At 42.7% G+C, this 14,547-nt stretch overlaps 1 protein-coding gene across 1 annotated transcript in view; it reads right to left on the bottom strand.

The window, feature by feature from the left end:
- LOC130358103 (uncharacterized) overlaps window positions 1-14,547 on the bottom strand; it is a 52,527-nt gene that overhangs the window by 20,273 nt on the left and 17,707 nt on the right. The window contains exons 4-7 of the mRNA XM_056560916.1: window positions 11,273-11,492; window positions 7,614-7,754; window positions 7,341-7,469; window positions 2,245-2,382 (exon numbers count right to left, since the gene is read on the bottom strand). Coding sequence (XP_056416891.1) covers window positions 2,245-2,382; window positions 7,341-7,469; window positions 7,614-7,754; window positions 11,273-11,492 — 628 coding nt within the window. The remainder of the gene's footprint in view (window positions 1-2,244; window positions 2,383-7,340; window positions 7,470-7,613; window positions 7,755-11,272; window positions 11,493-14,547) is intronic.

Here is a 14,547-nt window from a genome sequence, read left to right as displayed (position 1 = left end):
TCATCAGAACTAGATGATAAGGAGGACGATGAAATAAGGAAGGTGGGGTCTTCATCGTCCTCTGAGCCGCTCTCGGTGTCGGAGGCAATTATGGCATATGCCTCCTCCGCCGAAAACGCTCTGCGGGCCATTTCCCTACTCTAATGGGGATACGGGTATGTGTGTGTGTGTGGGGGGGAAACTTTATTGGTGTGTGTGCTGCGTGTGGTGTGGTGCGATACTACCTCCCTAACCCGCCCTAACCCGCCCTAACCTAACCTAACTAAACTAACCCGCCCTAACAGAAAAAAATATAAAATAAAAAGGGGACTTTTAAAAAAAAAAGGGGGGACTTCTAGCGCAAAAAAAACCCTGCGCCAAAAAAATAAGCGTTTATCTAATCAGTGGTGTGCGCACTGATTAGCGCTTGTGGCGGCAAGGGGCGCAGAAGTCAGAGGGGGGTCCGGCCACTCAGCCCAGAACAGTGGCTGGTGGCTTGTACTCAGACCCCCACACAAAAAACCCGAAAAATAAAATAAAAAAACACTTAACCCCGGAAAAAATGCACCCGCCTGAACAAAAAAAAAAAACGCTGATCAGTGATAAATCACCGACAGCGGTGGGACAGGCTGCACACACAGGTACGGTCCGTCCACACAGTACACGCCTGCTACTGGTGGCACGGACCGCCTATGGGTGCAAAAAAAATACGCGTTAACCGAAAAAAGTGCCTTTACCACAAAAAAAAACGCTGATCAGTGATAAATCACTGACAGCGGTGAGGCACGCCGCACACACAGGTAAGGTCCGGCCACACAGTACACGCCTGCTACTGGTGGCACGGACCCTATGGGTGCAAAAAAAGCGCTAGAAAACGCGTAAAAAAGCGCCGGCACCACAAAAAAAAAACGCTGATCAGTACTACGGGACTGATCAGCGGCGGGTGGGCTTTAACAAACGGTGGCGGACCGCTCTTTTATAACTAAGAGGGTCCGCACACACGCTTAGGGAAAAAAGAAAAAAAAAAGGATCTGCGCCAAAAAAAAAAAGGCTGGCGGCAGACCGCAGCGACCCAGCAGGGCCGGGGTCACGCAGCTAAAGGTGCTACGGACCCACGGACACCCACTGAGGTACGCCGAAAAAAGAAAAAAAAAGAAAACTTTTTTTTTTTTAACCCTAACCTGTCCCTACCTAAATCTAAAGCTATCCCTGGGGATTTCTGTGCCAAGGGGCCACAGAAAGGGGGCAAGGGGCACTTTTTTTTTACTGAGGGGATGGTGGGCAGCACGGGGCTCCGTCCTGCACACCAGATCTCTGTGGAATGGTGGGCAGAACGGAGCAACGTGCTCCTACCCCCCACCATCCCCTCCCATTACACTGTGATTGGTGTGGCCACTTTGGCCACCCAATCACAACTGTACTGAGGGGGGTGGCCACAATGCCAGCCCCCAGTACAGTACGGATGGTGATTGGTGGTGTATACTACACCACCAGTCACCATCTATATCCGGGTAACAGGGTCACACGTGACCCTGAGGACCCGGAACCGCTGCAGAACGCCGGTTAGTAGTTACCGGCGTCCTGCAGCGATCGCCGGTATAGGAGGTCCGCCGGACCTCCTCCGGCACACTGCCGGGATGTCTGCTGATAGAAATCAGCAGACATCCGGCTCCGATCCCCGCCCGGTGAGCGGCGGGGAACGGAATCGCAGCGCATCGCTCATCTGAATTGATGAGCGATGTGCTGCGATCGCCGACATGGGGGGACATAATGACCCCCCTGGGCGATATGCCGGGATGCCTGCTGAACGATTTCAGCAGGCATCCGGCTCCGGCGCCCCTCCGGCTAGCGGTGGGGGCCGGATTTCCCACGGGCGTATGGATACGCCCTCGGTCCTTAAGGACTCGGAATGCAGGGCGTATCCATACGCCCTATGTCCTGAAGAGGTTAATTTATTCATATCTGCTGTTTATCTTGGTTCCCTTTCTGAACTGTATGTTAGTTCGCAACATCCTGCTCTGTTTGCCTGTTTATATTCTGTCTTGTATATCTGCTTGTTTGTTTTCCCGTTATGTTTCTGATCTGTCCCTGACTATGTACAGTATTATTTGTTGTTACGCCAACTGCACTTTAGCTCAGGTAGGGACCGGCACCGTGGTTGTCAATCCGACATTTAGGGTGGATGGGCAAGTAGGTAGGGGACAACTTAGGGCTCACTCTCCCTGTCCCCCAGTCGGTCTTGACAAGTCTTGAGGCTGTACTCACCTACACAGTTCCGTCCAGGGTTGGTAGAGTTCTGATCTACAGTCCCTGGTATACACTGGCATTGGTAACTTCCGATAGTATTGGTACATTTTGCCAGCGGTGAACACATGTTATTGCCTGTTGCACACTCGTCTATATCTGCACAACAAGGAAATAAAACACAGAACAACATGAGATAAGAATGCATTTCTAATACAAATACAGATCAGTAGTCACAGCCCCGCCCCTTCCTGTAATCAGTACTAGTTACATATATTATTAAAAGGGAATGTGTCATCAGAGAATGAGCGACTTTATAGATCAAGTTTTTATGTTACCCATAATTGAAAACATTTTTTGGTGATCTTTTTTCTAATTTAGCATTTACTACTAGAGATGAGCGAACTTACAGTAAATTCGATTCTTCACGAACTTCTCAGCTCGGCGGTTGCTAACTTTTACTGCATACATTAGTTCAGCTTTCAGGTGCTACGATGGGCTGGAAAAGGTGGATACAGTCCTAGGAAAGAGTCTCCTAGGACTGTATCCACCTTTTCCAGCCCACGGGAGCGCCTGAATGCTGAACTAATTTATGCAGGAAAAGTCATCAACTGCCGAGCCGAGAAGTTTGTGACAAATCGAATTTACTGTAGGTTCGCTCATCTCTATTTACTACCTATATTTTAAAATAAGTCTAAAATCTTGCAGTTTCTATACTGGCCACTAGGGCTAAAACTAGGCTGAGACTTTCTGTTCTGTACAGATCCTTTCCCAATAATGCTTGGTGAAAGGTGACACCAGTAAAGAGATCCATCACCATTCACAGCAGAGATTAGCCTTTCTCCTCCCTGCAGAATGATCTCTCAAAAGGTCCCGGAGAATACCCAGTAACATCTCCAATTCATGTGAATGGGACAACTCCTGTCTATTGTTGTCTATGTCAATAGGTCCTGCTGTAAAACATATCTCTAAATGCTGTTAAAAAAAACAGCTCAGGCAAGATGGCTGCCCCCATAATAATATACAAATATAGGAAATAAAAAAAATTACAATCAGAAAATAGAAACTATTTTGTGAAATGAAGTGCAGCTCCATTCCTGTACCTCCAGGGTTTTTAGGTCCTTCCAAATGGATGATATGCTATCTGCTCTCATGTCCGCTGAGTGGGAGAAACCGGACAAGGCGCCGGTAATCTCTAAGCGGTACAAAATTATGTACCCTCTTGTTCAGTTTCAATGTAAGATATGGCTAACTCCTCCCAAAGTGGACATGGCTATAGCCAAAATGTCCAAACGAACGGTGCTCCCTGCAGAGGATGGCTCAAATTTGAAGAACCTGCTTGACCGAAGGATGGAGATTGCGTTCAAGCGCACCTATATAGCAGGAGCTAGTCAGGCTTCAGTGGCGGTAGCGTCCAATGGTGTGGCGGTGGCCTTGAGAACTTGGCTTAATAGCCCTCAGGAGGACATCTCTTCAGGGGTTTCTAGAGAGGACATGCTAGCCTCATTTGGGAAAATTAATTTGGCAATTGACTTTCTGCGTGACTCTTCTTCCCAACAAGTAAAGTTTGGTGCTAAGACCATGGGGCTTTCCACTGCGGGCAGAAGAGCCCTTTGGCTCCGTCCCTGGCAGTGAGATAACTATTCCAAGACCCAACTTTGTAACATGCTTTTTACCCCTGGCAAACTCTTTGGCTCAGAGTTGGATACTCTAATGGAGGAGTTGTCAGACAGAAAGGGGAAATCCTTGCCCCTTACCCCTAATTCTTCTAGGAGATACGCTAGGAAGTATTCTCCTCACAGAAGAGGTAGACAGAGTAGATATTCTACTCGTGGCAGGGGGTCTAGGACCTCTAGAAGGGGTAATCAGAATAAGGGTGCTTCTGAACAGAAGAAGCAACCTTTTTGACGGGGTTGTTACTCCAGTAGGCGGCCAAGTTGCTTTATTTTTTCCGGTTTGGGCACAGAGGATCAAGGATCCTTGGGTGTTAGAGATAATAAAAAACGGTTATTCTCTCCCCCTAACTACACTGCCCTCATAAAAATTTCTGATATCCGCGATTCTTCAAGAAACAAAGCAAGTAATGCTAGAAAGCTCTATTCTAGAGCTAATTTCTCTGACCGCACTGGAGCCTGTTCCCCCTCGGAAGAAGGCCGAGGTGTATACTCCCCGATTTTCCTTGTACCTAAGCTTTCAGGAAAACACCGTCTTATAATAGACTTAAGATATTTGAACCGTCACTTTCAAAAAAGACCTCTTCTCTCCAAAGAAGAATACATGGCATCCTTGGACCTGAAGGATGCCTACTTCCATATTCCAATCCATCAGGATTACAGGAAGTTCCTCAGGATTGCGGTCAGGGTCCGAGGGATTCTGTTCGATCTGCAGTTCAAGGTCCTCCCATTTGGGATCACCTCTGCTCCATTCGTGTTCACCAAAGTGGTGTCCTCCATGATGGAGGTTCTCAGGTTATCAGGGATAAGAGTTATCCCATACCTGGACGACTGGCTTCTTATAGCCAGAACAAGACTGATTCTCCTGGAACATGTCCAGATTACCCTGGATTTACTCCAGAGCTTGGGCTGGTTGGTTAATTGGGACAAATCAGATTTGACCCCGACCACAAACAAACAATTCCTCGGGTTCATCATAGACTCTGTGGAGATGAAATTGTACCTCTCTGTACCCAGGAAGGATCGTATCCTGAGAGGATATCGCTTCCTGAGAACACCTTGCCAGGTCCCCCTCAGAACTCTAATGAGTTTCCTAGGGCTATTATCATCAGCAGCGGAAGTAGTTCCTTGGGCTCTATGGCACATCAGACCCTTACAGTCAGAGGTCTTACGCATCTGGAACCGGACTATCCCAGGTTTGAACTTCCTGCATGTTCTGTCAACTATCACCAGACAATCTCTGCGTTGGTGGACCAACCAAAGAGATGGGATGTCTCTGCTAGATCCAGTTTGGACAATTATTACCACCGATGCCTCCAACTCAGGATGGGGAGCTCATACTTCGGACGTTACGATTTGGAACATGGAGTCCAGAAGAGATGAGCCTGTCTTCCAATGCCAAGAGCTAAGAGCGATATTTTATGCCCTCAAGAAGTTCGAACATCTCCTTTTCGGAACAGCAGTCCGTGTCCAGACGGACAATATGGCTTTGTGTTCTACATCAACAGGGAGGTACCAAATCTCAGGCACTTCTTCAGGAATGGGAGAAGATCTTCAAGTGGGCGGAAACAAGGGTAACAAGGTTATCCGCGGTCCATATCAGAGGAGTCCAGAATATCTTGGCGGATCGCCTGAGCCGTCTGAGTTCAATTCCAGGCGAATGGTCCCTATGCCCTCAAGTGTTTCAGCAGTTATGCCAACTTTGGGGTCTTCCGGAGATCGACCTGATGGCGACCAGATTCAACAAGAAACTACCACGGTTTTGCTCCCTCTATTTGGAGGACCAACCTTGGGCTCTGGACGCAATGTCCATACTGTGGGACTTCAGACTGGCATACATCTTTCTGCCAACCTCCATGATACCCAGGGTACTGATGAAGGTCAAACAGGATCAGGCCTCGGTAATAGCAATAATTCCATTCTGGACGAAGAGATCCTGGTTCTCCCACGTCATGATGATGAGTCAGGGAACATTCTGGAGACTCCCTCTGAGGCACAATCTGGTAGCCCAGGGCAACCAACTATGCCACAACTTAACGTCCCTCAGCCTGACAGCTTGGAGGTTGACAGGTCCATTTTAAAAGCCAAGGGTTTTTCGGACCGTAGATTGGAAACGCTCTCCCACTCTAGGAGTGTGGCTACCAATAAATCATATGTCAGAATAAGGAAAATATTTGCTGGTTGGTGTGCTGCTATTCAGCTGGACTCTTCCTCTCCCACGATACCACAAATTCTGGAATTCCTTCAGGACGGATTCGACAAAGGTCTACAACCTAATACCCTGAAGGTCCAAATTACTGCTATGTCAGCTTTTTTGGGAAGGAAACTTTTCCAGGTTCCTGAAGTGGGCAGTTTTATCAAAGCCATCTCTAGACTGCATCCTAGAATTATTAAGCCTGTTGCCACTTGGGGCTTGTTCTCAAGCATGTTTGTTTCCCTCCTTTTGAACCCCTACAGGTTGTGGGACTCCTTCTTGCAATCACCACTGCCAAGAGACTTGGAGAACTGCAAGCTTTTTCCTCTGCTGAGCCCTACACAATGTTCCTACTGGACAAGGTCCTCTTAAGGTACTTACCTGATTTTCCCCCTAAAGTTTCATCTTTTTCTAACAGAAATCAGATGATTTCCTTACCGAGATATGTTCCTGATTCCTCCCTAGGTGAGGAAAGTCATCTTAACAACCTTGACCTTGTAAGGGGCTCTTCAGGTTTATACTGAAAGAACTGCTCCCTTTCGTAAGGATGAGAACTTATTTGTAGTTTTTCAGGGCTCAAATAAAGGGGAAAAAAGCTTCCAAGCCCACATTGGGGCGTTGGATATGTGAATGCATCAAGGATGCTTATACTGTGGCTAATCTGGAACCTCCGAGGTTCACAGCCCATCCCACCCGAGCTCTATCCACCTTTAAAGCTGAGCGAGGCTCAGTTCCCTTAGAGCATTTTTGTCAGAGTGCCTCTTGGAGCACTCCGTCTACATTCTTCAAGCATTATAAGATGGACTGTTCCTCTTCTCCTGACTTTGCTTTCGCAAGATCTATTATTAACACGGATAATACTTAAATCCCACCCTATGTACTATGTAAATCCCCATCATTGTGCTGCTGGTCAAACGACAGGGAAATTGAAATTTAAGTAGTTAATTTGTTTTCCCTTAGTCGGACAGCAGCACAAGGCTCCCTCCCAAAAATATTTTTTTCTTTTTTTGCCTGTATCTAAGTCTGTACTATATAATAAACTCGAAGGGGGAGGGGGGGCTGTTCTGTTTCTTTTTTCTGTTCTTTTTTATGCCCAGAGGGGCGTGTTTTTATTCTCATAAAAAATTCCTGGGTCCTGCAGCTCACAGGGGCGGAGATACACACCCCATCATTGTGCTGCTGTCAGACTAAGGGAAAACAAATTAACTACTTAAATTTCAATATATAAAGAGTCCTCAGGCTGTACTCACCTACACAGTCCCGTCCAGGGTTGGAAGGGTTTTGATCCATAGTCCCTGGCATGCACTGGCATTCGTAACTCCCGTAAGTGTTGCTACAGTTTGCCAGTTGTGAACACGTGTTTACGGCTGCGCACTCATCTGCACAAAGAGGACACAAGAGACAGACGAGAGATTAATAGAACAGAAATTCCTATCAGTGTTTCTAAAACTACAATGAAACTATGTGAGGTGGACACAGCTCCGCCCCTTTAAATAACATTAATGAATGGTAATAAGCCATACCTATGTCACACATGACCCCTGGGACACTTGGACTCAAGTCAACAAATCCAGATTTGCATTGGCAAGAGGCCGCTCCCATGTCGGATGTGCAGGTCGCATTCACAGAACATCTATTCATATCAGATACACAGACGTTTAGGGCTGCAAATACAATACATATATATAGAAGTGCATTAATACACAACAGAAAACAGAGAAATTCAGAGATGCAAACTGTATTCTAGTACAGTATTATAGTAGTTATATTCCTGTACATAGGGGGCAGTATTATAGTAGTTATATTCTTGTATATAGGAGGCAGTATTATAGTAGTTATATTCTTGTATATATGGACAGTATTATAGTAGATATATTCTTGTATATAGGAGCAGTATTATAGTAGTTATATTCTTGTATATAGGGGGCAGTATTATTGTAGATATATTCTTGTATATAGGAGGCAGTATTATAGTAGTTATATTCTTGTATATAGGAGCAGTATTATAGTAGTTATATTCTTGTATATAGGAGCAGTATTATAGTAGTTATATTCTTGTATATAGGAGGAGTATTATAGTAGTTATATTCTTGTACATAGGGAGCAGTAATATAGTAGTTATATTCTTGTATATAAGAGCAGTATTATAGTAGTTATATTCTTGTATATAGTTGCAGTATTATAGTAGTTATATTCTTGTATATAGGAGCAGTATTATAGTAGTTATATTCTTGTATATAGGAGCAGTATTATAGTAGTTATATTCTTGTATATAGGAGCAGTATTATGGTAGTTATATTCTTGTATATAGGAGGCAGTATTATAGTAGTTATATTCTTGTATATAGGAGCAGTATTATAGTAGTTATATTCTTGTATATAGGAGCAGTATTATGGTAGTTATATTCTTGTATATAGGAACAGTATTACAGTAGTTATATTCTTGTATATAGGGGCAGTATTATAGTAGTTATATTCTTGTATATAGGAGCAGTATTATAGTAGTTATATTCTTGTACATAGGGGCAGTATTATAGTAGTTATATTCTTGTATATAGGAACAATATTATAGTAGTTATATTCTTGTATATAGGAGCAGTATTATAGTAGTTATATTCTTGTATATAGGAGCAGTATTATAGTAGTTATATTCTTGTATATAGGAGCAGTATTATAGTAGTTATATTCTTGTATATAGGAGCATTATTATAGTAGTTATATTCTTGTATATAGGAGCAATATTATAGTAGTTATATTCTTGTATATAGGAGCAGTATTATAGTAGTTATATTCTTGTATATAGGAGCAGTATTATAGTAGTTATATTCTTGTACAAATGAGCAGTATTATAGTAGTTATATTCTTGTATATAGGAGCAGTATTATAGTAGTTATATTTTTGTACATATGAGCAGTATTATAGCAGTTATATTCTTGTATATAGGAGCAGTATTATAGTAGTTATATTCTTGTACATATTAGCAGTATTATAGTAGTTATATTCTTGTATATAGGAGGCAGTATTATAGTAGTTATATTCTTGTATATAGGAGCAGTATTATAGTAGTTATATTCTTGTATATAGGAGCAGTATTATAGTAGTTATATTCTTGTAAATATGAGCAGCATTATAGCAGTTATATTCTTGTATATAGGAGCAGTATTATAGTAGTTATATTCTTGTATATAGGGAGGCAGTGAAATGTCCCTTAGTGGACGCCTCCCAATAGTGGACAGTTTCTAATTCCCTGGCAGAGTCCCATAGGACTTAATGTATTTGCACCCTTCGAATAGGGGACATTCCCAATAGCAGTTGTGAACACACCCAACAGGGGACAAAACACTCCCGATAAGGGACAAAACACTCCCAGTAGGGGACAAAACACTCCCAATAGGGGACAACCAGGCTAATGTGCCGCCCTACGTTGTACACAGGGCCACCGTCAGGGGGATACAGCCAATACCACCCCAGTAAGTGGCCCAGGCTCCAAGGGGGCCCTGGCTCCTGCTGAACACCCCTGTAGCAGCCTCAGCACACCCCTTGTGCCAAATCATTGATCACTTCTGAAACCCGATGCGATCAAAAGCTAGTAACCGGGGGAGTGGGGGGCATGTCAGCCGCACTGCTCTCCAGCAATGTATTTTTTACTAGTGTTGAGTGCAAATATTCGAAAAGCGAATATTTCGAATATTGCGAAATATACGGTATATATATATTTTTTCACAGTACACATCACAATGATGTGTACTGTGTAAATAAAAAATGATCATCCCTCCCTGCTTCCAGCTTGTGGTCCAAAGATGGCGAATATGCGAACGTGAATTTTATGCAAAAAGCTTGCGAATATTGGCACTTCCAGAGGACACTGATCCCGCCCTTCTTTTAGCTTGTTGGTCAATGAGAAGGATTCAAATATAGTTGTCAGAGGTTAGCAACATCCCTAGCAACCAATAGGGAAGTAGTTAGTTGAAAGATATAATCGCGCATGCGCATTTAGCAAATTTCATTATGAATTTTGCATGGAAAAAAAGTTAAAGAATATGCAAAATTTGCGAATATAGGACAAATATTCGACCATATATTCACGAAATATTGCGAATTTGAATATGGCCCCTGCCGCTCATCACTATTTTTTACTGTCAAAAATTCATATTCAAATACCCCGCTGGGAGCCCTGAATGGTCGGCATCAAGTAGACATTCAGGGCTCCCGGCGGAGTTTTTAAAATTCTAGAGTGATATAGCTCAGGTTTCTGTTCCATGATGGGAGCTGTAGTAGGAGAAATAGCTCCTGTCGGGGAAGAGGGTGGCATTGCGCCGTGATCCCCGGCCAACCATCTATATAATAAACCTGATCCACACTCTAGAATTTAAAAAAATGGCTTCTTGGTGCCGGCCATTCAGGGCTCCCGGCAGGGTATTTGAAAATGAATTTTTGACAGTAAAAAATATTTCGCCGGGGAGCGTTGCGGCAGACATACCGCCCGCTCCCCCGGTTAATAACTTTTGATTGCATCGGGTTTCAGAAGTGAAACCTGATGCAATCAAGCCCCTGTACTACTACTCCCAACATGGAACAGACTTTGTTCCATGATGGGAGTAGTAGTACCCTGTGGAATTTTTTTTTTTTTTTTTTTATTAAACTAAATGATAGTTCATGCGGATTCCGCATGGAATCTGCATGCATTCCGCACAAATTCTGGCTGAAAGTCGGTCCCATTGACTTCAATGGGATTCCGAAGTGCGGAAAAATATAAGATCAGACTTATATTTTTCCGGACCGCGGAATGCAGAATTTCAGCAGCGGAATTTCGCATGCAGAAATTCTGCTGTCTGAATGAACTTGTGGGATCCCATTAAAGTCAATGGGCAATAAATGCATGTGGAATTCAGCGCAGAAAATTCATGCGGAATTCTGTGCAGATTTCCTGCTGTGCAAACGCGGCCTTAAAGGGGCACTCCGCTGCTCAGCGTTTGGAACACACTGTTCCGAACGCTGGAGCCGGCCCTGGTAGCTCGTGACGTAATAGCCCCGCCCCCTCATGACATCACACCCCCCCCCCCTCAATGCTATGATGTCATGAGCTCCCAGTGACGGCTTTTGGAACAGTTTGTTCCAAACGCTGAGTAGCGGAGTGCCCCTTTAAGCTCTGGGCATTATTATTGCAGAATATCGCTACATACCCATATACTGATATGATGATGGGTCTATCTGTAGGGCAACGCTTTGTTTAAGGGCTGCAGTGAAATCTGTCGTCACATTCTGCACTGTGATGTTGTCAGCGACGTTGGTGATGACGTCATAAGTGGCGATGACGCTGCCGCTTTTCAGGCTGGTCAACACGACTCTCATCCGACCAGCGTTGATCAATTCTTTCACAAGGTCCGCCAAGTACTGTAGTAACTGCAGATTGAAGGATATATGGGGGACAAATGTTAGGAGTTAGGACGTGTAACATTAATTATTATTGTGCAAAATGTTCCATTGGTTCTGATCCAACTTCCTTTACTGTACACACTCCTTACTTTTATTAAAGGGGTATTCAAACATTTAATTGATTAATTTATTTACATACTTATTTATAATACGGGATATCACATAATGTTCTAATATACATGTACTGAAAATAGTCCTTGGTCTAAACTTGGTGTCGGTCATGTGACCCTAACTTGTCATGTGACCCTTGGCATTAATTTAGCAACAGGGTTAAATGCTAGGATGTGTGCTGGATAACAAGAAACATCAAGTTTATTATCATCACCTGGAGACAGGCAGCCTTGTATGAATAATACAGGATATAACTCAGGATCAGTACAGGATAAGTAATGTAATGTATGTGCACAGTGACCTCACCAGCAGAATAGTGAGTACAGCTCTGGAGTATAATAAAGGATATAACTCAGGATCAGTACAGGATAAGTAATGTATGTACACAGTGACCTCACCAGCAGAATAGTGAGTGCAGCTCTGGAGTATAATACGGGATATAACTCAGGATCAGTACAGGATAAGTAATGTAATGTATGTACACAGTGACCCCACCAGCAGAATAGTGAGTGCAGCTCTGGAATATAATACAGGATATAACTCAGGATCAGTACAGGATAAGTAATGTAATGCATGTACACAGTGACCTCACCAGCAGAATAGTGAGTGCAGCTCTGGAGTATAATACGGGATATAACTCAGGATCAGTACAGGATAAGTAATGTAATGTATGTACACAGTGACCTCACCAGCAGAATAGTGAGTACAGCTCTGTAGTATAATACAGAATATAACTCAGGATCAGTAAAGGATAAGTAATGTAATGTATGTACACAGTGACCTCACCAGCAGAATAGTGAGTACAGCTCTGTAGTATAATACAGGATATAACTCAGGATCAGTAAAGGATAAGTAACGTAATGTATGTACACAGTAACCTCACCAGCAGAATAGTGAGTACAGCTCTGGAGTATAATACAGGATATAACTCAGGATCAGTACAGGATAAGTAATGTAATGTAAGTACACAGTGACCTCACCAGCAGAATAGTAAGTACAGTTCTGGAGTATAATACAGGATATAACTCAGGATCAGTACAGGATAAGTAATGTAATGTATGTACACAGTGACCTCACCAGCAGAATAGTAAGTACAGCTCTGTAGTATAATACAGGATATAACTCAGGATCAGTAAAGGATAAGTAATGTAATGTATGTACACAGTGACCTCACCAGCAGAATAATGAGTACAGCTCTGGAGTATAATACAGGATATAACTCAGGATCAGTACAGGATCAGTAATGTAATGTATGTACACAGTGACCTCACCAGCAGAATAGTGAGTACAGCTCTGTTGTATAATACAGGATATAACTCAGGATCAGTACAGGATAAGTAACGTAATGTATGTACACAGTGATCTCACCAGCAGAATAGTGAGTACAGCTCTGGAGTATAATACAGGATATAACTCAGGATCAGTACAGGATAAGTAATGTAATGTAAGTACACAGTGACCTCACCAGCAGAATAGTAAGTACAGTTCTGGAGTATAATACAGGATATAACTCAGGATCAGTACAGGATAAGTAATGTAATGTATGTACACAGTGACCTCACCAGCAGAATAGTAAGTACAGCTCTGTAGTATAATACAGGATATAACTCAGGATCAGTAAAGGATAAGTAATGTAATGTATGTACACAGTGACCTCACCAGCAGAATAGTGAGTACAGCTCTGGAGTATAATACAGGATATAACTCAGGATCAGTACAGGATCAGTAATGTAATGTATGTACACAGTGACCTCACCAGCAGAATAGTGAGTACAGCTCTGTTGTATAATACAGGATATAACTCAGGATCAGTACAGGATAAGTAACGTAATGTATGTACACAGTGATCTCACAGTGACCTATGTTCCAGCATCACTTCCAAACAGCTGAAGATATTTCGATAAAACTTGGTCACATGTTACTTATATGTCAACAACAAACATAGGATAGGTGATTTAACTCTTACCCACCCCCATTTGCGAGGGTCGAGGTTTTTAGTTTAAACTCCCATACAAGTCTATGGGAAATATATGTTTCATTATAACTTCCAAATGGCTGGAGATATTTTGATGAAACTTAGTACACATGTTACTTAAAATATGTGATAGTTAATTTAACCCTAACCTACCCCCATATGTGAAGGATGGGGTTTTTGTTTCAAGTCCCCTGCAAGTATATAGGACTTCTGGTACCTTAGTCCACAAGCTCCGCTCTGCATCTCGTGGTGAATGCGTCAGTTCAGCTGGCAAGCCAAACCCTCCACGCATTCCATGTCCCATCTTGCAAAGAAACGCCCACCCTTTAACCCCTTAAGGACTCAGGGTTTTTCTGTTTTTCCGCTTTCGTTTTTTCCTCCTTACCTTTTAAAAATCATAACCCTTTCAATTTTGCACTTATAATTCCATATTATGGCTTATGTTTTGTGTCACCAATTCTACTTTGAAGTGACGTTAGTCATTTTACCAAAACATTTTGTGCGACAAAATTGAAGAAAAGATGCCATTTTGTAACTTTTGGGTAAAAATGACACCTTCTCTTTATTCTGTAGGTCCATATGATTAAAATGATCCCCTACTTATATAGGTTTGATTTTGTCGCACTTCTGGAAAAAATCATAACTACATGCAGGAAAAATGAATATGTTTAAAATTGTCATCTTCTGACCCCTATAACTTTTTTATTTTTCCGCGTATGGGGCGGTATAAGGGGTCATTTTTGTGATCTGAAGTTTTTATCTGTACCATTTTTGTATTGATCGGACTTTTTGATCGATTTTTATAAATTTTTTCATGATATAAAAAGTGTCCAAAAAACACTATTTTGGAATTTGGAATATTTTTGCGTGTACGCCATTGACTGTGCGGTTTAATTAACAATATATTCTTATAGTTCGGACATTTCGGCGATACCA

The sequence above is a fragment of the Hyla sarda genome, chromosome 2, assembly GCF_029499605.1.
Source record: "Hyla sarda isolate aHylSar1 chromosome 2, aHylSar1.hap1, whole genome shotgun sequence".
NCBI lineage: Eukaryota > Metazoa > Chordata > Amphibia > Anura > Hylidae > Hyla > Hyla sarda.
The sequence above is the reverse complement of the archived record's forward strand: the minus strand, read 5'-3'. Positions and strand labels throughout refer to the sequence as shown.